Consider the following 27,613-nt stretch of genomic DNA (forward strand, 5'->3'; position numbering starts at 1 on the left):
TAACAGTCAGTTTAGGAAGGCTTTTATGTATTCATAAAACAGATTCAGATGGGCCATTACTTTGAATGTGACAGTATGGACCTGAAAATTAGGCATGTACTTTTATGTGAAGACATTCAGCAATTCTATCTTCTTTCTTTCTAACCTACTATTCAATAGACTGAATTGGACTTTGTAAAATTTTAAACTATATCTCAAATGTGTAAGCTGATGGAAAGGAAGAAACTGACCCAAGAGAAATGAGAAATTGAGTGGTGTTAATTTGTTAGAAAACAAAAGTGAGGAAAAGGAAATTAGCAAATGCCAAAGGGAAATATTCTAATTATTATTAGTGAGTAATGTAAAGAAAAATTCCATGCACTCTCTTCTGCAGTTCATTTTTAGTAAAATCGAGTAAACCCTAGTCTTTGTAAAATGTTTTGTTTAAACTCAATTTATGTAGAAAAAATTCTTGGCAATTTAATGTAGATGAGCTAAACCTTTGAAAAATCTAAATGTGAGTAAAAGGGGTGTTTAAAGCTATGGCATTTTATAGAGCTCTATTCCACTGTGCATCCAAATTTCTCTGAAATTTAATTTTTAAAGCTTACAAGGGAAAATATTTATACTATAAGCTGGATTTGAATAGTTTACATCTTACAATATAGTTTTATTTCTAGAGAGTCTCTGTCTATTATATCACATACTTGGACATTGAATGTCCAAAGATGCCAACACAGAGCTGTGCCATGATTTTCATCATGATCCAAAGCTAGTGATCCCGTTTGTGTTTCAAGGTAACATCACTTGTACTCATCTGAAATACCTACTTCCCCCAGGCAGGCTGTCTCGGTCAAAGATACACAGCTTGTATCCAAATTCATTCTCCAAAACTCCACGGAGGGTCAGTAATACGAATTCTTCTTCTTCGGCATTCCTTGCATAGGATACATAAATATCATATTCCTTCCCATCTAGAAAAAAGAAACACAGATTCAATAAAAGTTAGGTAAGTTTCTCAATAGTATTGCATATTTTTCTTAAGTCAAACTTTTAGAAATTAAATATTCTCATTTTTTACATGTATAAAGTATCTGACAGATTTCAATGTGATTTCCCACTTGTGACAGGTCTTCAGGCAAAATGACTATTCCAAGGTATAATTGCAATTTTTATCAGATGTGTCTTCTACTCCCACCTCACTGAGTTCAGTTTCTATGGTGGAGAATAAGTGAGGTTTGGTTCATTAAACTATGGATTAACAGAATCAGGCAGCAAATAGTCAGTAATAGGTGCTGGTAATTAATACCATGCAGAATATTTCTACTGTCTCATTATGTTACTCACTAATATATTACAGTTATAAATTGAAAAAAAAAACTTTTAGAAATGTTCTAACTTATACCTGAAAATAATTATAATTAAAAACATATAGTCAATATACCAACCTTTCCCAAAGTTGCCTAATTATTAAAATCATTTCTCATTAAAAACACGAGTTCTTTGTGTCTCTTCCAGAAACCTACTGAGTGGGAATCTTTATGCGACGGGTCTAAGAATCTATACCTTTAAATGTTCTATCCTTGTCACCAGGAAATTACACACTGGAACCAAGCTTCTTAAACTTTAATGAGCACATGAACAACTTAGAGACATTGTTCAAATACAGATTCTAATTCAAAATAAGGGTTTAGCTTAAGATTCTGCTTTTAATGAATTCCTATGCGATTCTAATGCTTCTGGCACATGGGTCGCTCTGAGACAACGAGTGGCTACTTAGCACTTGAAGTGCAGCTAGTCTGAACTGAGATATGCTATGCATACAATACATATTGAATTTTGAAGAGTTTTCATACCAAAAATAAGATTAAAATATCTTTGTTAATATTAATTACAAGCTAAAATGTTAATATTTTAGCATTTTACATTAAATAGATATATTATAAAGATTTCACTTCCTTTTTGGACAGTGCCAATCTAGATGAAGTCTCATATTGAAAAAAATAATATGTGTTACAAATATTTTCAATAAAGAGAGTTAAAACAAAAGGTAGTCCAATTAAATCTCCCAGTAAATCTAGACTTTGCTGAGCCAAAATGTTTTCTAAAGATGACAATAGAGATTTACATCAAACTGCCATTACTCACCTAAAATGGTTTCGTCTGTTCCAAAATGTGCTCGGTAAAACAGGACCATCTCCAGCCAATAAACATGGTAAACGATAATGAGAACCACCACCAGCAGGACTGTGACCCCAAAACCACACGCCAGCTCCACTGTGTATCTTGGAGCTACCACTGGAGTAAAGCACAAAGAAACAGTTGAGTTCCATGTGGTGACCAGAATGGCCCATCATCCTGCAAATAACTGCATAAAGCAAGCAGCTGAGCCATGACCTGTTTTATATGTGTGAACAAGCAGAGATAATATGGTAGGAGTTAGGCACTTTGCTTTAATACTTCATGTGTAGTATTTATCTTTCGGTTTCTAGTAACTGACACAGAAGGCATTTTTAACTATTAAATTATTTCAATAGACTTTGATGATATACAAATTCAAACAGAATCTTAGCATTTGGAAGGACTTAGAAAGTTATGTAATTCAATTTACAATCTTATTCCTGACTTTCCTCAAAAATATCTTTAGAAATATTCCATTCTCTGTTTGTCCTTCTCTTGGCATAGAATCCTTACTACTACCTAAATGAGCCCATGATTTTGGCAGAGTTGTAATTGTTGGAGCAGTTAAATGGAGGAAAATCTTTTTTATTTATTTTTATATTTGTATTGTTGTTCAATTACAATTGTCCCCATTTCCGCCGCCCCCATTACTCTCCCCTGCCCTACCGACCTTCCACTTTCATACCTCCCCACCCTGGTATTGAGTTTTATAAGTTCTTTATACATTTTGGATATTAACCCCTTATCTGATGCATTGGTGAATATGTTCTCCCATTCTGTGGGTTGTCTTTTTATTTTCTTGATGTTTTCCTTTGCTGTGGAAAACCTTTTAGTTTGATTAGCCCCACATGTTTATTTTTTCTTATTTCCTTTGCCTGGGAAGATATATGCAATGAAAAATTTCTACAAGCAATGCCTGAAATTATGCTACCTATGCTTTCTTCTATGATATTTAAGGTTTTGTATCTAACATTTAAATCTTTAATCCATTTTGAATCTATTCATGTGTGTATGTAAGGAGATGGTCTAGTTTCATTTTTCTGCATATATGTCTAATTTTTCCAACACCATTTATTGAATAAACTATCTTAAGCTCATTGTATGTGTTTGCTTCCTCTGTAGAATGTTAATTGACTATAGAGGTATGGATTTATTTCTGGACTTTTTATTATGTCCCAATTGATCTGTGTTTCTGTCTTTATTCCAGTACCATACTGTTTTGGTTACTATGGCCTTATTCTATAGTTTCATATGCTAGAGTGTGATTCTTCCAAACTTGTTTTTCTTTCTCAGGATTTGTGTTGCTATGTGGGGTCTTTTGTGGTTCTATATAAATTTTTGAAATATCTGTTATAGTTCTGTGAAATACATCTTTGGAATCTTGTTAGTAATTGTGTTGAATCTGTAGATTGCTTTGGATAGTATGGGCATTTTAATGATGTTAATTATTCCTATCCATGAACATGGTATGTGCTTCAACTTTTTTTCTTCAGTTTCTTAAAATTTTATGAGGACAGGTCTTTTACATCCTTGGGTAGGTCTATTACTAGGTATTCCATTAGTCTTAATTTTTTTCTCTTGTCCATTGCCACATGGAAGAAATTTAATTTCCTTTCTTTTGTATTTGAAAATAGGCCTCAAAAATTTTATTTTCATTGGGCAGAAACAGGGCATCAACAAACTGAGGGCTCAGTGTGTGTGGCTCTGAAAATTATCTCTTAGGTCTCTGTTCTAGGATACACTTTCCAAAGACTGACTTGCAATATCCAGGTACTCACAAATTTTATTATATTGTAGTTTGTATACATGCTTGCTTTTCCACTCTCTCTCAGTTTCCACTAAGTTTCATGTTTACACTCTTCTAGGTAGAATCTATGTCTTTTTCATGTATCCTATCTCTAGAATACCTAGGATATGAATGGCTATTTCATAGCCATATCTATTTCATAGATACAGCTCTGTGTAATTCTGGATGTATTTTTTAATTTATTAAATTTTAGAGAAAGAGAAACATCATTTTGTTGTTCCACCTATTTATGTATTCACTGGTTGATTTTTGTATATGCCACAACCTTCTGTATCATGATGATGTTCCAACCAATTGATCTACCCAGCTAGGGACACTTCTTGGATTAGGTACCAGCAACTTCACTTGGCTGCTTTATTAGCTTGTGATAATGAAGCCTATAAGTTTGAAAAAGGAACAAAATATCCACTAGATCAGAAGCATGAGTAGTTTAAATTACGTATTAGATTTGACAATTACTTTTGGACACCTACTATTTGCTAGAAGCTATTGGGTTACAATGGTTGATAAGAAAAAAAGAGTCTCTGCCCTCTTTGGGCTTATGTTATAATGTAGAAAACAAATAAACATGTAGGAGAGTTCATTTTAGATAAGGATCAATGTTATGAAGTAAATAAGCCACATCTATCCAGGGTAATTGATGGAAGTGACTGAGTGGCAGGGTTGGGCAGGAGAGGTACATTAAGTAGGCGATGAGATCAGGCATCTTTGAGCACCTGAACATTGTCAGTGATCTTTGCTGAGACAAAGCATAGTAGAATTTTGTTCACAGATAAAATTATTGAGGCCCCCTGACTCCCAATCCAGAGATCTTTGCCTAACATTATCATGATGTTTAATTAGTGGTCATATACTAGCAGAAAATGCCCTTTTAAAATATGTATCTCTCCAAAGGGGAAAATGGTAAGCAGCCCAGAGCTCAGCCTGAAGGTCTCTAATTAAAGGGCAAATCATAGTTCTGGGTTCATTTTCCTAAACTCGGGATACTAATCCTGCTGCACATATAGCCTGGGATTCAGCAGTGCAGAATTATTATCAAGTACTTTTGTACTCGCTCCATGAATAACAGTGCTTTAAAATAAGAAAACTCCATTATAAATTGCCGGACATGGTATCTGCAGTTCTTGAGAATTTACTATGTTCAATTTGGGTAGCTGGCATGAAAACTGCTGTGTCCTTGGTATTTCTGAGTACATGTTATGTTAACAGCACACTGGGCAGTCCCCACTGTCATCTTCATTATTTGCTCAGTTATTTTGGCTCCCTCTAGGTAGACATGTTATAACAGGGAGGGGAAAAAAAGAGGTCAGTGGATGCAATTACCTGAAATGGATTTTTAAAAATACCAATAGATACTTTGCTTAATGATCAAGAGATCAATTGCCCTCATAAATTTCCCTCTGCCATGTTCATTTTACTACAGCCTATTTTATTTCTAGCCAGGCTTTTTCATTTTGTTTTGTAACTTACAATTACATGTGTCATATTTACAGGCTATATTTTGTGGGGTCATCTTGATGATATCAGGAAGTTCCTAGTGCTATTTAACTAACTGAACTCTTAAAATATATAATCTACAAGCCTAAATTGCTAAGTGACGCAAATCACATGAGGAAAGTGTTCTAAAAAAGCTTTTGTATTAAGTTTGCTGGCTTGCAGGGATAGGGTGACCCTTGGCCCACATTTTCTGTCTGCCCCAGCTAGAATGTTTGATATTTTGGCATAAAGATTTTACTCTGATGCAATTCCAAACCAAAGGGTTTCCAGTCAGGAAGAAGCAATGCATTTTGATCAGATTAGACTCCTAAACTGCTTCTCTCTTTGACTTCACTGATAATCTGTTTCGGGATGTAGACAAATTTAACCGTTTGCTCCGCTGTTACTTCCTGAATCAGAATTCCTGCCATTCCTTTTGCATTTCTACAGTAGTAACCAGCTTCAAAGCCCAACTTTTTAGCTAACCACCCTTAGTGAAAGGAGTCCAAAACCTTAGCTCTAGCCTTTTTTCTGGTGTCTAGTGATGAGTCTTCTTAGAAACCTCAGTTATTCTTATATTCATTACTACAGTTGGAGCCTTGCTGTCCCATTGAGTCTCCCAACCAAAATGCCAGCTGCTTGGACTCCAAGCTTTCCTTCCATATTCTTTGCTAAATTGCTTGGACTTCTCAAAAACTTTTAGAACTGTGGTAATGACTATTTTCCTGAATTATAAAGAAAATACTTTATTTAAATGGTAGCAACCTAAAAACCTATGGCCTGCTTGATCTGCAGGCCTGATTTGTGTGCTATCACAGTGTGCTAATACTTGCCTATCTTGGACCTCAGCTTCTTGCCTTAGAGAAGCGATTGATACTGGACTAGCCTTTTCTCCATTTCATCTAACATAACTAGTTGTGCAGGAGCGTGATCTGTAAGAGAAGGGGCACAAAACAGTATGGCCCTCAATCGCCCTGGCTGATTGATTGAAGGCACTTTGGGGACAGCAGCACAAAAATGGGGAAACCAAAAGTACATTAGTCACTCTGAACTAAAAAGACAGAAAGTTGAGTTCAGGACTATTGAACATACAGGCCTAGGAGCCAAAGAAAAGAAAATTGTATAAACAGCTTTAGAAATCCTCAAGTGTTTGGAAGACTACAAAGCTTTGTATATTAGGGATGGCACCTTCACAAGGCCAGACACAGAATAGATGAAAGAGAAATGACCAGAAAAGAAACAACTATTAGACATCTGGGAACTGAACAATTCTAGGAGCAGGGATGGGAGATATTTGAGTTAGGACCGCTGAGAGTAAAGAAACATAGCTCCTCTATTATTAAGCAGAAACTTGAGTTGGGCTAATGTCTCAGAATTAGGTCCAATTCTGCCTCAGAGAGAAGGCTATTTTGGGCCTACTATAGCAATGATAAGCAAGATGCTTAAAACAAACAAACAAACAAACAAAAAACAGCCCCCCCACAGCAAGCTGTTGTGTAAGCAAATTAACTAACTGACAAAACAAAACATAACACTCACAAAATTCACACAATAATATAATATCTACTCTGACTGGTGTAAAGTGGTGTCTCATTGTGGTTTTAATTTGCATCTCTCTGATAGCTAGCGATATTGAACATCTTTTCCTCTCTGGATCCTCTGTATGTCCTCCTTGGAGAATTGTCTGTTCAAGTCCTTTTCCCATTTTTTAATTGGGTTATTTGTCTTCTTAGAGTGGAGTCGTGTAAGTTCTTTGTATATTTTGGAGATTAAACTCTTGTCTGAGGTATCATTGGCAATTATGGTTTCCCATATCAGTTAGAATGGCTATCATAAATAAACCAACAAACAACAAATGTTGGAGAGGTTGTGGGGAAAAGGGGTCCCTAGTTCACTGTGGGTGGGAATGCAGACTGGTACAACCATTATGGAAAACAGTGTGGCATTTTCTAAGAAAACTAAAAATGGACCTGCCTTATGACCCAGCAATTCCATTGCTGGGACTATATCCTAAGAACCCTAAAACAGCAATCCAAAAGAACCTATGCACCCCAATGTTCATAGCAGCACAATTTACAATAGCCAAGAGCTGGGAGCAATCTAGGTGCCCATCAGTAAATGAATGGATCAAAAAATTATGGTACATATACACAGTGGAATTCTATGCAGCAGAATGAAAGAAGGAGCTCCTACCCTTTCTTCATCACCAAGCTTGGAGGGAACTGGAAAGCATTATGCTGAGTGAAATAAGCCAGGCAGTGAAAGACAAATACCATATGATCTCACCTTTAACAGGAAGCTAAACAGCAAAACAAACAAGCAAGCAAAATAAAAACAACGATGTGGAAATAGAGAACAGGGGGACAGCAACTGGACGGGAGAGGGGAGGGAATTTCAGGGGGAAAAGGGGAAGGATTTACAGGTACCAATATAAAGGAGACATGGACGACAACTAAGGGGGGTGGAAATGGGAGGGAAGCTGGGGGCACGGGGAGGTGGGCTGGGATGGGAGTAAAAGACAGAATACTGTAGTTGAAAAATAATTAAATTAAAAATCAAATTGAAAATAATAATAATATAATATCTATAATGTCCAATAGACTGAAAAAAAAACTATGAAGAAAAAGCCAAAAATTAAAAAAAAAGATTCACAATGAGAAAAAATAGCTAATAAAAACAGAGTTGATGATGATAATGGAATTAGAAGATAAATCTTTAAAATTAGTACTGTATGACAACAGAGGTCTTGCCCACACAGTAAGTGCTTGAAGCCTCCCTGCCCTCCTGCAATGCTATACCCAGGATTCTGCTGGCTCACCTGGCCACCATGGCCAACAAGGAAGCAGCCTTTGATGATGCAATAGAAGAATGTGTGATCAACAAAATGTACAAAAACTAAAAAAAACCCTTCTTTTCTTTGCAGTTGGGTAATGACCTATTCTCTGGAGTGGCCCAGCCTAACTACACAGTGGTTTCCAGATGTAACCAGACCAGAAGGGAAAGACTTCATCATTCACCAACTTGTCCTGGGGACACACACATCAGATAGACAAAGCCACCTTGTGATAGCCAGTGTGCGGCCCCCTAACAGTGATGCTCAGTTTGACACTTCACGCTACAACAGAGAAAGGAGGACTGGAGAATTTGGAGGTTTTGGCTCTGTTAGTGAAACAAATTGAAATAGAAATCAAGGTCAACCCGGAAGGAGAAGTAAAGGGGAACGTTGTATGCCTGGAACCCTTGCATCATTGCAACAAAGACTCTGTCCAGTGATGTTCTTGTTTTTTACTATACAGAACATCCTTCTAAACCAGATCCTTCTGGAGAGTGCTACCAAACATGGGTCTCTGTGGACACCAGAAGGAAGGCTATGGGCTTTCTTGAAAACCAACTCTCAGCGGGCACTTAGTGCTTCAGATGACCATGCCACCTGCCTACAGGACCTCAGTGCTGTTCCAAAGGAAGGAAAAATTGTGGCTGCTAAGACCGCATTCACAGGGCATACAACAGTAGTAGAAAATGTTCCCCTGGCATGTGCTCCATGAGTTTCTGTTTGGGGTAGTTGTTGATGATCAGAAACTTATGATCTGGGACACTCATGCAAATGATACTTCCAAACCAGGCCACTCAGTCAATGTTCACACTGCCGAAGTGAACCGCCTTTCTTTGCCACAGGGTCAGCAGATAAGACTGTTGCCTTGCGGGATCCGAGAAATATGAAACTCAAGTGGCATTCTTTCGAATCACATAAGGATGAGATATTCCAGGTTCAGTGGTTGCCGCACAATAAGACTATTTTGGCTTTCAGTGGCACTGATCTGTCTGAAGTTATGGGATTTAAGTAAAACTGGAGAGGAACAATCCTTGGAGGACGCAGAAGAGGGGACATTGAAGTTGTTTCTTCATGGTGGTCACACTGCCAAGATACCTGATTTCACCTGGAGCACCAATAACCCTTGGGTGCTCTGCTCTGTGTCAGAAGACAATGCCATTCAAGTGTGGCAGGTAATAGAGAGCATTAATAATGATGAACACCCTGAAGGAAGCATGAATCCAGAAGGACGGGGGTCTTAGATCCATCTGCACCTCTTGTGATTTTAGACTCCTCTTTTCCCCCCTCTCAACCCTGACACTGATTTAACACTGGTTTTGAGATGCAGACTTTGTTCAGTTATCTCTCTACAGTAGGTACCATCAATAATGCTATTACGCTAAACCCAGGGTGTTTTCTAAATATTAACTGGGTGGTTTATGAGCAAAGGCACTGACTTATATTTAAATTTTCTTCAGGAATTTTTTCGTAACAGAGATCCAAAGTAGCCACTAAAAAGGGAATATTATGGGTATTTTTTTCTTATGCTATATCCCCAGGTTATTTAGACTCATTTAAGTAAAGGATAGAAGTATGGAATAGAGCCAAGTGAAGTAGTATATGAGCCATGAAGTATACGTCCTGCAAGATGTTGCTTTTATTCAGGAATTAGGGGAGATTTCAGTCATATAAATTCCTACTCTAAAATCTTCACACCTGACCTTCTAGGATGCACATTTTCCTAAGTAGACTCAGTTTCTTTTTTTTTTAATTTATTTTTTATTTTTTTAATTAAAAAAAAATTTTTTATTGATTATGCTGTTACAGTTGTTCTATTCCCCCCTTCATTCCCCTCCACCCTACCCCCCATCCCCACCATTACCCCGCCTTTAGTTTATGACCATGTGTCTCAAGTCCTTTAGATTCTATATTTCCCATACTATTCTTGCCCTCCCCCCATCTATTTTCTATCTACTGTCTATGCTACTTATTTTCTGTACCTTCTCCCCCCTTCTCCTCCTCCCACTCCCCTGTTGCTAACCCTCCTTGAGATCTTCATTTCTATGTTTCCACTCCTGATCTAGCTGTCCTTTTAGTTTGCTTTCATTTTAGGTGTGGTTCTTAATAACTGTGAGTTCAGTTTCTTAAGTCAAAACTATGTGTTTCTCTTTCCCCATGTATTTTTGCTTGTTAATGTATTTCTTGAGCTGTTTTCATATTATTTTTTTCCTTTCTGTAATTTTTTTAAACTTGGGGCTACCAAGTATGTTTTTACCTGACAGGTAGACTGTCAGTTGAGAAGAATGAATTGTTACAAGTTGCTTTTTTCCCCCCAAGAATTAGTTCTTGAACACCGGTGTGATATTATCTCTGTTTTGGGCAGGCCTGTTATTCTCCATGATTAGCAATGTGTTTATAATGGAATAAATTGCTTTTCTACATAAAAATGAGTATTATAAATATATTTGTTGATTTTTAAAAAGAGACCAAGAATACTATAAAAGCAAATAGAAAATATCAATATAGATATTTTAATAAAGAAATAGAAATTCAAAAACTGGAAAATAAAAGTTTCAAATAAAAAATACAGCAGATTAGATATCAAAAAAGAAATAAACAGTGAACACTAGAAACTACCCTAGATTAAACACAGGGTGGAGAGGATGAAATAAAAATAATGAGAACCTCAGTGAGCTATGCTACAACGCCAAGTACACAATTGTAAATTTAATTGGAGTACTAGAAGGAAACAAAAAAATAAATGAATGAAAGGATGAGCAAAACATACTTGAAAAAATAATGCCTAATTGTTTTCCAAATTAAATTAAAAAATAAACTCACCAAACCAAGAAGTTTAAAGAACCCTAAATAAGACACATTAAAAAAGAAACCTCAAAAAATATCATAATGAAATTTTGAAAATCAACAAAGAATAGAAAATCTGTTCACATTTTTGATGCCACTCATACTAAACCATCCAGAGCAAGCCCTTCTGTGAAAGGGGAACCACTCAGTTCGCTCTGGTGAATAGATTTCTATATCACTCCTGATTCAACATTAGTTTAATTGGCTGCATTGATCTTTTCCACCTGACATTAAGTTATTAATTTATGCCTGCCTCCATGATTGTTTCCCAAAACCTGTGCCGATGAAGACGAGTCCCACAAAATGATCCATACTTAGAGAATTTGGAGTCCAATGTACTTGAAAAAATCCTGCCTACTGTATTTCAACCCCCTGCAGATATTCATACCTAATATTAATATGCTAAAGATACTAAGGGTCCCTGAACTAAAGTAATGTGATTGATTTTGTTTAACCTAGACTTCAGAGATACTTCCTTGACTATACAGGCCTTTGTCAAATAACATCTATGAAAATCTTGTGGAAATAATAAGAAGGGATAAGATTTATTTTGCATTTAATATATGTCTATATGCCAGTAACTGTACTGAGTACTTTAAAACAATCTTATGATTAAGTGGTATTATTTTTCCCACTTTAAATAGTTTTATTGATTTTAGAGAGAGAGGAAGAGAAAGAGAGAGAAGAACATCGATTGGTGCCTTCTACAGGTGTCCGACCAGGGACCAAACCCACAACCTAGGTATATGACCTGACCAGGAATCAAACTCCCAACCTCTTGGTGTTTGGGATGATACTCCAATTAACTGAGCCATACCAGCCATGGCTATTTTGCCTGCTTTCAATATGAAGAAATTGAAGCTCAGAGAGGTGAAGCATCTCTTCCAAGAGTTGGGATGCATAAAAACAGAATTTGAACATAGACCACCCGAATCTAGAGTATTAGCAGTGTTACAAGGAAAAAACTTTGAGAAATGCCATCTAATAACATGTAGTTGAGTATTTTCTCTTTACATTGACTTCTGAAGGAACAGAGGTGATGAACTATCCAGAACTAATCTAGTGAGACTTCCTAAGAGGCATATATACTTTCAGCCTTTGCACTTTACTTCCTATATTGTAATAAAAATCCTAAGGTGAAGCCTGTTTTTTCATCAGCTTTTAAATGACTTAAATTTCATTGAAAAATGTAACAATTATGAATTAGCTTTTTAAAACAAAAACTTTTGATATAAATAGTGTAGGTACTATCTGTCATCCAGATCCAAAATAATTCTGAATGACCTGACTGCAGGAATGATAAATTATCATTATCTTTCTCTAGATTACTGAAAAACATTCTCAAAGGGATTAATTTTCTGGTATTCTAAGAGAACCAAAAATGATTTTAGACATGGTCTGTTTCAGGAACAACAGCTCACACAAGAAGCCTCAAAATTTTCATTTATTATAGAAAAATATAGTATTATCAACATAGAAACCATTTCATATCATAGTTTAAATAATTTTTGTTTTAGCAATTGTGCATAATGGTATATTATAAACTTGCTTGAATATTGATACATGGTGTTTGAAGTGATCATTTTTAAAATTATATTTTTGAGAGTAAATATTTTACATCTAGCTTAACTTGCATACAATTAGATGGTTGGTATTTATAATGTTTCATTATTATAGATAATGCTAAGAATATAGATAGGTGCATGATCCTCTTTCTGTTATTTATTGAGGAAAAATTCCAAAAATATTAAGTCACATAGTGTGATCATTTCTATGCCATGAACTCTGCTAGCAATGATTTCTAAAAAAGGTCTTTACAATTCACTAACAATATGTGACTCTGTTTTATTATATCTTTGGTAGCTTTAAATATTTTCTGAATTATTCATTTTTAGGACTATATAAATATGAAATTATGCCTCATTATCATCATGGACTTTTTAGTCACATTTAAGCACTAATTACTATAACTATTTTTAGTATATTTGCATAGATGGAAACTTTTCCTCAAGATTTTTCATTCAACTTCCATTCATTACTACGTGGTGAATGTTGTGCTAAGTGCTGGAGCCCATGTTATGAATCCCATTTTTCTTCATCACCACCATCTTATGTTGGTATTTCCAGATTCATCCGCCAGGTGCATGCATCCATTACCTTTCTGTTTCACCCTGGCTGGCTGGTAAACCTCCCCTTTAGCATTTTTAGCATGACAGACATAGCTGCGTTTGAGATCTTCAGCAGTAACTTTCTTGATGCTCAGAATTCGAGTTCTTGTTTCATCTTCTATTTTGGACCAACTTGTACTAGAAATAGGGGAAAGAAAATTAGAATGTTAGGCCATGGACTATGTGTGACTCAGTCAAGCAACCAGAGAGCCGATAGGTGAGGACAGATAGAATGGTGATAATCTGTGTGGCTTTGTAATCCCACAGTTACAAAAGGAGAATGGCTCTAGATTTTAATACTATTCTTCACCATCTATACTCTATACAAACCCAATACCTGGATCGAATCTCTCTGTTGACATCATACTATAGATAGAGATCTCGCTAACTCTCTTCAAAGCAAAATGTCTCCTTCCTCAAACTTCTGAGCCAGGATGCTATATTGGTTTAGAGAGAAGATTCTGATGCCAGATCCATTTAGGTTTCCATCCAGCCTCTGCCACTTACTGGCTGTATGCTTTCAGCCCAGTAACTAATCTTTCCATGTTTTGAGATCCTTGTCTGAAAAAGAGGAAGGTGGCAATCCCTAAACAATGCATTACACATACTAATTTACTCAAGAATTCTGAGGATTGAGTATGTTGATGTGTAAGTATTAGAACAATACTGAGTAAATGCTCATATTCTTCATATAGGCCACTAATATCCCTCGGTAATAGTTGATGCATTTCAGGGATTCCCAGAACTTGGAATTTGAACACAAGCAGGCTCTTTCGGTCAAAATACTAAAATCTCATGTAAAATCCTAACATATAAGAAGAAGAAACTTCTCCAACTAAGTAAACTTGGTGAAAATAAATGTATCTAAATCTCAGCAAGTCACAGATAAAATGCTTTGGGTCTAAGATCAAAATTTCCCTTTAAACCACTTTATTTAAAAAGAAGAAAATCTGTTACAGCTCACTGATATCCAGGTTCTGCTAAAACTTACTGTCCATCATGAGAACTTGGTTAAAGACTGTACTGGGCTTAGCCTAAGTGGAACTGTACTGCTCAAGTGTGCGTCATGAGTTGTGTTTCACCAGCAGCAAGGAAAAATGTCATGACTCTCATTATTATTCATCCATCACCAGCATAACGATAAGAAGCACAATTCTCAGAATTCCTAAAATCATCTGTAATTCTCCCTCTGTGCCTCCAGCCATGTCTTTCATCAATTCATCCTACAAAAACTGTTCCAGTCTCAGCAGGCTCCTCTGTACCTCTAAGTATGTCTGCTTCTCTCACCTCCAGGCCTTTGCACATGATGTTCCTTTTACCAGGAACATTCTGTTGATTTTCTTACCTAGTTAATTTCTGCTCACCTTTTCAAATCTTTATTTAGGTTCTCTGAGATCTGGGAAGCATTACCTAATCCCTAAAACTGACTAGAATCCCCAACTCCATTTCCCTATAACATGTAGTACTTCCCAGCCTCTGCATACATCAGATTAGAGTATTGAAATTTCTGCTCTGTCATTGGCTACTCCTATAAAATATACTCAACAAGTATCTGGCATAGTAACTGATGCAAAGAAAACACTTTATAACATCCTCACAAAGTCTGAATTTACTATTAGGAAAGAAATATCTTTTGAATTCTGGAAGTATTAGCAGCCTAAGATCTACTTACACATTACTGACAAGATTTAGGGTCTTAGAACTACTTTGTCATGTAGTTGACCAGCTGCTAATTTTTATTCACTGTTGCAGTGAACCAATTGCTCTCTGGTAGTTGTATGCTTCATTTACTGAAGAATCTTTTGTCTTCAAGACCCATATTTTCCTCCTTGCTAGCCTACTCCCTTTAAAAAATCATGTGTATTTTGAAATAAATTGACCTGTAGAGTGTGGCCTTCTCATTCATGCAGGACATGCATTCCATCTACTTACAAGTAGATATTGTAAATGTGTGATAATCAGATGGCATTTGGACTTCAGACTGCAAGTCCAGTAATCAGTCATCCTTCTTTGGGATGCAGCCAATAACAACTTGAAAATCTTGCTGATTTTTGTTAATGATAGTCAAACATCAGAATTTTTATTTTCATTGATTAGTACACACCAGAGTGCATTAGATTGAGGGACAGGGTTAGTCACCCCCTTGACTGCATCAATAATACCTTTCATTAACAGTTAGTTCAATAGTGGTGTCCTCCAGCTTTTTTCCATCAATGGTCCACCAGACCTCATTGTGAGAGTCCTTCAGGAAGGTGAAAAAGACTTGACACGGAAGGAGTAACTCCTCTCCTAAAAAAAAATTAACCCATTAGTCTGTAAACTTAGCATGGCTATATTTGTTCTACTCTGTGGCTAATCATAAGCTCTAAATGTTAAATGCACCTAAAATCTTACTTCTCACTAAGTTTCTAGTGGGCTACCATAGGGTGATGTACCATACTTTACTGCAAACCAAACAAACCAAGAGGAGAAAAACAGAACCTTTATATGAAATAACTTTTTAAAGTGACCATCTTTCAATACAATCTATATGTTTTAAAATGATAGTTTTTGTTCAAAAAGGCTCTGACAATGTCATTTTTAGACCTAAACCTCCAGGGACTAGTGTTCTTTGTTATTTCCCTCAGAAAGAATAAGGATGACTAAGGAACGGTTCCCCAGATTTTTGGTCTGTAGCCCAGATAGAGTGAGAAGGTGCCACTGCAGAGAGGGCGGGATGCACAGGCTCATAGGGAGGTGCTCCGGTTACCAGGGTGCACTCGATAAGTTGAAAGGCAATTCACAAAGAGAAATCTACCTTATCCTTCGAGATGGAATATGAGGTTGCGGGGTTTCTTGGCAGAAAATAGTGGTAGTAATAGTAATAATAACAAAAACAACAGCGCACTCACTGAGAATTTTGTATAACTCACTATGCTAAATATGTATACTTATTATTGTTATCATTTAATTTTAACAAAATACTATGAGCTATTTTTAAAATTCATTTTTTACAGAAGCAAAAACTGAAGCTTAGAGATGTGAAATGCTAGTCTTAGATGAAACTGTTAATAAGATGAGAATTTGGCCTAGAATGACCTTGTTCTATTTAGGGTTGCCTTAGACAGTTAAGTTTTAGGCTTGCTTTCCTAGTTAGTTATTAATATCGACTGCTTTCAGTCTCAAACAGTGTACAGGTTGAGATGATAAATTAGACTGTCATTCTAATTTGAACTCAGGTTGCCTCCCTCAGTGCTGACACTCTGTCCTCTCTTCCCATGCATGGCTCTCATCCCTTCCCCTCCAGTTGTCTGTATTAATATGTAGGAGGATGAAGTGAACATAGATTCAGGCATGCTTTTGCAACTGTAATGTGATAGGAAGATGAAACATATCTAGATGATTAAGTTTAACCTGATAATTGGAATAACGTTCATATTACTGTATAAATCCACCACTAATTCAAGAAAATTTGGTCCATTTGGGGTTGACAGAGCCTTTAAGTGTGCTCTTTGTGTTTTTATAAGGCAGATCACTATTTGAAACCTTAATTTGTACGTGGGGGGTGTTGTTGTTCTCTACCTATATTGATCACTGCCTCTACTACCTTTATTTCATTTTATACAAATGTTCTTTTATAGGTCACATTGGTTTGCTGTAATTTTTTTGGTAAAAGATACAATCCAGAATATGTTAAAATTGTCTGTGGTTTATAGACCATAGGGGGATACTGTAGCAGGAGATACATAGGGGTTAACTACAGGGGGATACAAGTTAGAAAAATAATAAATTGTGCCCTGGCTGGTGTAGCTCAGTGGATTGAGCGCGGGCCTGCGAACCACACGATTGCGGTTCAATTCCCAGTCAGGGCACATGCCTGGGTTGCAGGCCAGTTCCCTGCAGGCCAGTTCCCAGCAGGGGACGCACAAAAGGCAACCATACATTGATGTTTCTCTCCCTCTCTCCTTCCCCCTCTTCCCCTCTAAAGATAAATAAATAATAAAATATTTTTAAAAAAGGAAAAATAATAAATTGTACCTTATTTGGTCAGTAGCAGGTGATTTTTCTCTCTAATGAAAAAATTATGAAAACTACAAAGAGACCCAGTTCTCTCTAATGAAAAAATTATGAAAACTACAAAGAGACCCAGACAGCCATAGCAAACATTTTATAGTGTTCTAGATCAGGGTGTATTAGTTGTATCAGTTGTTACCCATTACACTCACAGTCCTGACTCCAAGCTCCAACCCCGCCCCTTTGTGGTGGAACAAGCTCGAAGGATGCCTTGTGCTCATGTCGCTGCCTTGGCAAACCAAAGCTTTGTGCCCGCTACAGTGTGCATCAAAGAGAATTACTAAATAGGAGAGGAAACCCACTAGCAGAGGAAGAAGAGAGCGGTGGCTGCTGAGACAGAAACAGAGAATCCCCGAGCTCCCCATGGGGTCTATGAGGAGGCTAATGCCCAGAGCTGAGCTGCTTTGCTTTCTGATGACATCAGTTTCAGTGAGCGTGTGTGTTTGTGTGTGTGTTTTAACAATAGTCCTCTGTTCTTTTGTGGGAACTTGTGTGGCATTTCATTCCTTATAATTAAGAGAAACTAACTGAAATTTAGAGGCACAGCTATAATTACCTGGTTCTCTCTCATAGACCACACGATCATTGGGTGAATAGATCTGGGGGGGCAATGCATATATTGGTGAGCCTGTGAGAGCATAAAGAACAAAGGGAGATGATGTTAAGTCATGCAGTTTCATCCCTTTTAACTCATTTCAAAAATCTTCTCTTCTGTGAAGCCTTGCTCAATTTCCTGGTATAGTTTGTCAATTCTTCTTGAGAAGGCTCAGAGTCCAACATATAGTCAACCATAATATTTCAGTCATATAAAACAAGCAAAGAAACAAACATAATATATTGATAATCCTCCATATTTCAGAATGGAGTATTTAACTAGTGTTTTTGCTTTTCAAAGTTTACATGAGCTAAACTTCTCATACTGTATCATAATTAATTGCTCTCAAGTCTTGCTCAATTGTTTGTTTTCTATATATTTCTCCTCAGCATACCCAGAGTACATATTCTATAAGATGTAAGTAAATAAATATTAAATGAATAAGTGGAAAATTTGAAAGCATAATTGTAAGTTCAGCACAGAAGTACACCTGATGTCTAGTTTTCAGTTGAAGGTTCATTCATAGAACTGATGCTCTTTATAACATTCAGTACTCCAAAATTGAATGGAAAATATCCTGAAGGAGCTTCATAAATTATTTAAGAGTATGGCCTTCACCCCTGGTTGGTGTAGCTTAGTGGATTGAGCACTGCCCTGCAAACCAAAGGGCTGCTGGTTCAATTCCCAGTCAGGGCACATGTCTGGGTTGCGGCCAGGTCCCCAGAGGAGGGTGCACAAGAGACAACCACACGTTAATGTTTTTCTCCCTCTTTCCTCCTTCCCTTTTCCTGTGTCTAAAAATAAATAAAATCTTTAAGAAAATATTTTTTAAAAAGAGTACAGACTTCAAATATTTAATGATCAGAGTTTTCTAATCCCAACTTGGCCATATATTAACCATATGAATCTGATTTTTTTTACTGAATCTTTAAAAAGCTAATTTTCCTCAACTGTAAAATGAAAGTAATTAAACTCCACTTACAGGTTCATTATAAGGATTAAAGTAAGTAATGCATATTGAAGCATCCCCTGCATTTAAATGTATATCCTAAAAACCACTGCCAAGATGAATATAAGGTCAGATTATTCATTTGACTATTGAAGTCCATTCATATTAGGTTCTAAATTTAGTCTGAATTTTCTTCTGAATTAGTCCCCAGCTCAGCACTATTCAAAAAGTAAGCAGAGAAAGAGGAAAAGTGATTACAAATGTGTTTGATTTGAATTTATTTACACTATATTAAAGCCCTTTTTAAAGAAATACATATGCTGAATCTGGTGTCAGGCTGGTAGAAAAGCCTTGAACAAAAAGTCCTAAACCTGGGATTTAGAATGACTTCTACCAATGCATTGACTGTCTCCGACTAAACAGGTTACTTTCTGTTTGGGGGACTCAATGTTTCCATCTATTAAAAGATAGAATTTCAACTTTTCTTTTTCACAAAAATGTGCAAATATTTTATAGCAATGATTTATAAGATATTTTTAAAAGATGATAATAAATTGCCTCTATTTAAGAAAAGATGCGGTTTGACAAAATCTCACTCTGATGTGCTCTCATTTTAACACAGTGGGCACCGCGGGCTGTAGGGTTCTCCCCCACACACCACGATGCTGGCACTCTGTCCTTTCCACTCTCCCGGCTTCTCTTCCCCTCGTCTCAGTGCAAACCAATGGCTGAGCACAGCCACAGACACCTTCAGCACTAACTAAAACAGTAGTCTGTACAAATATATAGCTTGCTTAATTTGATTAAAACACTTTTTGGACAATAATATTAACTACTATTCATTGAGTCTCTATTGCTTGCCTGGAGCTACATTAGCATAATATATATATTATTTCTAATATTCTAAGCTATCGAGAACATTAGATAGTCCAAGTAGCATAGTCCAGACAAGGAGACTGAGACTTTGATCAAAACCATACTGCTCATCAGTGGCAGGAGAGTAATTTGAACACAGATCTGTCTGCAACTCTTTTCACTGCTCACACTGCCTTTCCTTCACTTACTCACATATTTATTCACTAGACCAATAGTTACTAGATGCCCACTATGCACGGGGAAATGCTGGAGGCTCTGGGGACAGTGCAATAAACAAAAAACTTAAGCTTTTTTTCCTAAATATTTTACACACTTGTGGGAACTAAACTATGAACAGACAAAACAAGAGTGTTGAGTTTTTGTCACGTGCACTTAATAGGAATCACGCTTACCTACCACCTTCACGGTCAGAGTCCTGGTGAGGTGGAACTGCCGCCCATTTTCCAGATACGTAACAACGCAGGTGTAATCTCCGTTATTTGAAACCAAAGCTATGAAAAAACTCAAGTTCATGTTGTCAGGTACCACATTATTAAAGTTTTGTATTTTTTGACAGCCCTAGAAGGAATACAAGAAAAGATGTTTCCTGTTTAGATACATGCATAGAAATCTGACAGGCACATGCACACATTTAATTTTACACAGAATATTAAAAAGTCTATGCTGGTTGTAACTTTCTCAAAACTAGTTTGCTCAGGTATTTGCCAATGTTCCTCTAAAGAGTGACTGCAATAAGTTTTCTTATCTTTTCTGCAAAAAAAAAATTAAAGTTCTGAACTGTGATATAAATTCAGAAGCACAAGCTTCCTGTCTCAGGACCCGGTATTTGAATCCTGGGGATCCCGTGTTAACAGTGAGCAAGGCTGGAGCAGTGAAAAACAACTAAGGCAACGTAAGCAACTGCTTGCTCTGCTATTTCAGAAAAATATATTTTCCTTTTTCTATATTTCTTCACTGTTTATATCAATTCAGGACTCCGGTCACTCTGCATGACCCAATCTAGATGTATGATTTTGGCATCTTGATCCCTCTGTGGAATCATTGTGTTAGCCATTTCCAAACTTTTTGGTGTTTTTCTTCTACTTATGCTGCGTGTTACAATTGGATGTCACAGAGTCCAGAATCTAAAAATAAAATATATTTTTATGAATATTGCCAAAAGTTGAATTTATTTCTGCTCCGACTCATATTTTAATATTTTAAAATCTTGTGATTAAAATAGCTCATTCAATATAACTGGAATTCTGTTTGAATCTCTCAGCCCTGCTAACTGGATATATTGTTATCTTTGTTTGTTTGTTTTAGAGAAAGAAAACGATGCACTCATCAGTGACCAAACATACATTGAACATTTACTGTTAGAAAAAATTTATATTTGTTTTTCTTTAAATACCAAGAAATTCATCTATGACGAAAAGGATTAGGTATCTCTAACTTCCTTTAGATCTCTAAAATTCTGCAAGTCTATTATTGCCTCATATTTTCAATTTCCTGTGTTTAAACATTTAACTTTAATTCTTGTATACTTAAGGTTTTCTTACTTCAATTCCTGGAGAATGTGTTTTGAAATAGGACAGTTACACTAAGTGGCACATTTTGTAATTCTGTGTAACAGGAAATACATCTTTTGAGCATAGTACCAAACATCTCATTCATGGAGATGATTACCACAAGGAGGCCAATGCTCAGTTATTTTCTGAATACAGTTTATTCTGTTTTGATCAAAGTGTTTCTAGAACTTGTCACATCAGCCAAAGGTTTTAGTCTTTTAGATTATCACAAAGTATAAGACCACGAAGGCCTGTACTTATAATGGATTTATGTCAGATTTGGTTTAAATTGAGTCTAGACTATGTATAGAGGTCTGTTTGAGTTTTGTGACACCTTTTATTAAACAATTCGAAGATATTTTCTTCTCTCATTTGTTAGTTTAGCTGTTATTAAATCCTGGTTAAGTAGACAGATCAGACTAAATATGCCCTAGTTTTAAAAGTGGAAAGAAAAAGAGCTGGACAGATAAAGAGATATTCCAAATGACACAGTACAGACCTAAAACTCAGTTTTGCAGATAGCTGAGTAAAGGTCTTTAACTAGCTTCTTAACTAAAAACAGACACATCTGCTCACAGTTCAGTTGAGGCTGGAAACAATTACACTGAGACATGTACTTACGCACACCCCATTATCTCAACTGCTCATTATTCCAAATTTAGCAGTTGGAAATGCTCTTATGCCCATTTTACAGATGAAGACACAAAGGCCTAGAAAGATTAAGTAATTGTTCACGTCAAAGAGCTCGGCAGGGTGAGGGCTGGAATTTGAACCTGGATCTAGCTGTTTCAAGGCCTTTGCCTTTTTTTTCCAGTACAACTTGCTGTTCTACTTTATGTTTTTAATTTGTCTTTTTATTGAATTATCCATGACTATTTATCCCCCTGAATCTCCCCTCCCACTGCAGTGACCACACCCCTGTCCATGTCCATGAGTTCTGTTTTCTTATGGGCTCATTCTTCCACCCTATAGCTGCGCCCCACCCCTCCACAGTCATCAGCCTGCTCTCTATGTCTGTCTGTTTGGCTAGTTAGTTCAGTTTCTTCATTAGATTCCACGTGTAAGTGAAATCCTATGGTATTTGTCTTTCTCTGACTGGCTTATTTCACTTAGCATATGTTTGCCAGGTCCATCCATGCTGTCACAAAGGGTGAAATTTTCTTCTTTGCAGCATTATTTACAATCACCAAGATATGGAAACAGCCCAAGTGTCCATCAGTATTTGAGCAGATAAAACAACTATGGGACGTTTACACACTGGAATGCTACTCGGCTGTAAAAGAGGCCTTGCTTTTAGTCCCGACACTGTCTCCCAGCCGTATACTGAGGTCTTGCACATATGCCACACCAGGGGCAACGCCATTGCTAGTAGTGTAATGCGGTTCTATCACCTGTCTGTGGCTGGTTCCTGCAATTATGGCAAAGTGGAAAGGCAATTTTTCAAGATGAGAAGTTAGGCGGTAGTAGTGAACTTGTTAAAAGCACTTCCTAAGAATATACTAAAAGGAGCTTGTGTTTCTGACTTGCTAATTAACACTAATATAAAATTTAAAACACATTATTTTAGGATTTGTAATAGGTGCTACAAATATAAAATTGCACTTCTGACTCAAACTCAAAATAGTTGTATTCATCTATTCACCCTTGAATATTAGTCACTAAATCATGTCCCAGGAACTCTTTGAGGTCCTGAGAGCGCAGCATAGAATAAAACAATGTGTCCGCCCTCATGCAATTTTCATTAACAGAGAAATGAAATTAGAGACACCTGAATAGTAAACAGTACAGAAATAGGTACTTGCTGACTTCTTCTTAACTTCCTTTTTCTCTTCGTCTTATTCCAAGCCCATGAGGGAGAATTTGAAATGTGGTCTGGATATGCTTAAGGCTATTCACAGGGTATACGAGTCAGAGGTGTAAATCTGCTTTCTCTTGGGATTTTCTCTTCTTTGCGTAAGGTTGGATAAAAATGTAGGTCAGGGACAGATTTCTCACAGAGCTGCCTTGTTTAGAAAACGATTTCAAATTGAGGAATATGTCACAAAAGCATTGGCAAAGTTTTGGCTTTAATTTGCTGTTAAGAAAACACTGACCATTTCAGATTGTGAAATTAAGTAGTTTTAATCAAAAGAAATAAAAACACCCATTTCAAAGGTATGAGACCCGTCTGTCCCACACAGAGAGGAAATAAAGGCAATATTTCACATTCTCGGCACGCGTATGTGTGGCGGAGTGACTTCAGGGCAGCGATCACCCACCAACTGCAGTGGGATGCGCTCTCTGTTTCTTACAGGCAGATGCATCTCTAGACCCTCAGCACATGCACCCGAGACACAAAGAACACTTTAAACACAACAAACTGTATCTGAAAATAAAGCCTGAATATTTTCTTATGATTTGAAAATCAATTTTCGGCATCCAGGAAAGAAATACATAGAAACAAAAGATCTAGAAACCCCAAGTATAAAAGCATGCATTTCCAAATGCAAGGAATATGTTCACAGCGAGTGGATTTCCACTACAAAGCAAACAGTTTTCTGACTAGAAGACAAATCGTCCATTTAGCTGATCTATCAGCTCCTCATTCTGAATTCAAAAGAAAGACGTTAAGTAAGAGAGTAACTTTTCAATTGCATTTTGGTAGCCATGGCAACCCACCATGACACACAGGTAGAGAACTGCAGACAAAATGATTTTGAGATCCTTGAGAGGAAACACGTCACGTGGTGAGTTGGGGGACGCTGGTGGCTGACTCAGGACCCCCCTCTCGACTGACTGAGGACAAGTATTGCCCCAGTGTTTGCACTGCACACACCATTCAAGAACCACGTGAGGGCACACACACAGACAATGGGAAGGACATAATTCCTAACCAAAGGTATGTGCAGCCTCATGGAGAATTGCAACCAGTACTATGAAAGGCATATCAGGGTCTGGGAGTGGGGGGAGATCAAGCAGGAAACATTTAGAGAAACTTCATGCTGAAGAAAGACTTGAGTTGGGTCTTAAAGAATAAAGAGAATATTAACGGCTATTAAGCAAGAGGGGAGACACGGGAGAGCAGCACTCCAAGCACAGGCGAAAGCTGTGAGTAACGTCTCTGAACTCTCTCCGCATTCCGCTCTCTGTGTCAGTAGTACTTCACTCACTTCATGTTGTGTTTCTATGCAAATGTTTTTTCAATTACAGCTCACATTCAGTATTATTGGTATTAGTCTCAGGTGTACAGCAGAGTGGTTTGACAATCACATTCTATACACAGTGCTCCTCCCAGTATTTCCAGTGCCCACATGGCAGTATACATAGTTATCACAATATTATTGACTATATTTTCTATGCTGTACTTTATCTAACTAGCCTTGTTAAAATAATGTCTTTTCATGTTTATCTATTCCTCTAGAAAATTTACTCCTGTGGGGACCAGTGGGGGGTTAATGAGCACTATGCTTGCATGACCAGAAGCTTGCCAAATATTTGGCACATGGGAAACGATCAATACACTTGTGCTGCATGGTCCAAAATATGAATGAGAGCAGTGGAGAGAGAAGACATGGATTCGAAAGCGTATGCAGTATGATACAGATGGCTATATACAGTAAAAGATGTGACATGAATGAGTTGTAGGATGGGTGGGGAAAGTGGAAGTATGGATACAGAGCTTAACTGAGATAATAAGTGGTTAGAAGAGTTAGGGATATCTTGATATTTTTGCGCCAAAGATTAAGTTGTGTAAAATACATCATACTTGTTTACAAAGTTTCATGAGTTCTATACACCAGTCACTTTCAATGAACAAAACCAAAGCCATCCAGTGTTTAAGCAACCAATATTTATAAAATCCCATGTACGTGGCAGGCACTGTGTTAGGAGCTGGGCATATATTAGCTATGAAATGCAGAAATGACCCTTATTCCCATGGAATTCTCCAGTACCATTTAATTCATTCAACTATTTAATCATTTGCTAAATACAAAGTTTTTTTTTCTGTGTGCTTGGTATTCAAGGGAAAGAAAAAGAGAGATCACTATCTAGCATCATAGTAACAAAAATGAGATATGAATTAAATGCTATTAAAATAGAGAGCAGGTGACTCATTCAGCCTAATTCAGTCTTAAGGCTTCACAGATATTTGAACTGGGTTTAAGTTTCTAGGATGGGTCTTGGGTCCTTGGAAGCCTGGAAACTTTATTTAAAATGCTGTGTGTATATATACAAGGTCTGACCATATAGTATTTGGCCATGTAATATGAAAAATAGAAACATTTACTGAAGAAGACACAAGATACAAGAAACATTGTATTTAGGACAATGATGTCTCTGTCATCATTAAAGTATGTATCTTGGGACCTCACACAGTTCCAATCACTATCAGCTGCCCTATCATATTTTCCTGAATTGCATTGACAATCTGAAATCTCTTCTCTTGCAAAGGTGATTTTAGTTTTGGGAAAGTTCAGAAGCTGCAGGGCACCAAATAGGGGCTGAGTCACCTGGGTAATTTGATGTTTCACCAAAAACTCTGCACAAGAGGTGATGCATTGTTGTGGTGAAGCTGCCAGTTACCAGTTGCCCATAGCTGTTACCTTGTGCATCATCTGAATATTTTCTGCAGAGGAATGTTCAAGCTCAATGCAAAATTTGATGAAGATTCATTGCTCTACCTGCTCAGTTATTTTGAATGTGATGGCCACACAGGACACATGCTCATTCAACAGTATCTACCACCCCCACTGACTAGTAAAGTCATCATTATTAATGCATGCACATTCCAATCCACTCTCCTTGGCTTCCATGTTACATCGATGCTGTACAAACAATTCTTGTTATATTAACAGTGGTTGGACATTTGGGGGACAAACCTTGTATGCATATATGGAATTAAACATGTATAGTTTGAGAAAAATATGACACATATTTCCTTCATACCCGAAATTAAAAATCACTATAGGGACACTGTTGGGAAAGGAAAGAGATACAGGACATATCAAACCACGTGGTGAGATCAATCTGAAACAAGAGCTTTAAAAATGCAGTCTATTACACAGATCTTGAACCAACTTTTCTACAATATGTGTTATGCCAGTACACGAAGGCCAAGCCTGATGCTTTTGTCAAAAATGTGCTTTCCTGATGGCATTTTGTCAGAAAAGGCAAAGATTTTCCAATTTTCTGAGAGATTTATAAACAGTATCGGACCAATTCTGATTACTTTTACACTGAAAATTAGAGTTGGAGGTAATAAATCAAGTTTAATGATTATACTCAGCACAAGGACAATCAACTTTTTGCAGACTGATGTTCAGAATGATATCCATCCTCCTACATAGCAGTTTAGAACATTTCAGTTTCTGTTATAAATGTCATATGCAAAATACCCAATAAAATGGATTCTCTGATCATCAGTCAGAAGGGGAAATTTTCCTGTTTTTTGTAAGTATTTTAGGGCCTGGGGAGGGGAGGATAAAATGCCTAGTCTCAACAATGAGGAAGAAATAATCTAGTTATATGAAAGTTAGGAGGCTTGCCATAATTTAAAGCTCAGATCTCTGAATAAATATAATCATAATAGTAAAACCAACAACAAGATCTCACTTCCCTGTGTCTTTACTGCTAGTTATTCCCATAGTCCAGGGGTGTCAAACCCATTTTCACTGAGGTCACATCAGCCTCATGGCTGCCTTCAAAGGGCCGAATGTTATTCAACTCTTTAACAGTTAAGGAATAGTTACATTTATACAGTCCTAAAATTATTTTGGCCCTTTGAAGGCAATCACGAGGCTGACGTGGCCCCCAGTGAAAATGAGTTTGACACCCCTGCCATGGTCCCTGATGTGAATAAACAAGCAACTTCCAATTTATACACATGTCCTTTTCTAGAAACTCTTTCACAGGGTGGCTATGTGGAATTCAGTAAGTCACGTACAACCCATGGTTTGCTCTTCAGACTAGTTACAAAACTTGGCTCACTCAACAAACATCTACTGAACATCAATTTAACTCACAGGATTGTTGAATTAGAGCACTAGAAATCCTGGGCCCTGGACGAGGAAAAGCCTGCCATGCAAATGGGAGGAGCAAAGTGGAGGAGACATGCCAAAGAGGAAACGTCAATCCTGCCCCATTTCCCTTGCAGTTCTGGAAAAGATTGGTTTTCTGTTCCCTCCAATCTGTTTTTCTGAGCCCCGTCTGATTTCCAGGGCCCTCTATCAACAAGTTTTAGTATGTTCCACAGTCCAGCCAACAAACTGACCTGTGTTTAAGACGATCCCACCCTTCAAAGTATACTAAGCTCTAGAAGTAAG

At 37.1% G+C, this 27,613-nt stretch overlaps 1 protein-coding gene and 1 pseudogene across 4 annotated transcripts in view; one reads left to right on the forward strand and one right to left on the reverse strand.

Annotated features, from left to right (window-relative positions):
* IL1RAP (interleukin 1 receptor accessory protein) overlaps nucleotides 1-27,613 on the reverse strand; it is a 141,547-nt gene that overhangs the window by 9,475 nt on the left and 104,459 nt on the right. For all 4 annotated transcript variants that reach the window (XM_037131759.2, XM_037131760.2, XM_037131758.2 and 1 more), the window contains 6 exons: nucleotides 20,154-20,319; nucleotides 17,898-17,969; nucleotides 15,451-15,577; nucleotides 13,278-13,426; nucleotides 2,128-2,277; nucleotides 810-953 (listed from right to left, as the gene is read on the reverse strand). In XM_037131759.2, coding sequence (XP_036987654.2) covers nucleotides 810-953; nucleotides 2,128-2,277; nucleotides 13,278-13,426; nucleotides 15,451-15,577; nucleotides 17,898-17,969; nucleotides 20,154-20,319 — 808 coding nt within the window. The remainder of the gene's footprint in view (nucleotides 1-809; nucleotides 954-2,127; nucleotides 2,278-13,277; nucleotides 13,427-15,450; nucleotides 15,578-17,897; nucleotides 17,970-20,153; nucleotides 20,320-27,613) is intronic.
* On the forward strand, nucleotides 8,271-9,517 carry LOC119039102 (histone-binding protein RBBP4-like; annotated as a pseudogene).

Source organism: Artibeus jamaicensis, unplaced genomic scaffold, assembly GCF_021234435.1.
Source record: "Artibeus jamaicensis isolate MK-2021 breed Jamaican fruit bat unplaced genomic scaffold, CSHL_Jam_final scaffold_474, whole genome shotgun sequence".
Taxonomy (NCBI): domain Eukaryota; kingdom Metazoa; phylum Chordata; class Mammalia; order Chiroptera; family Phyllostomidae; genus Artibeus; species Artibeus jamaicensis.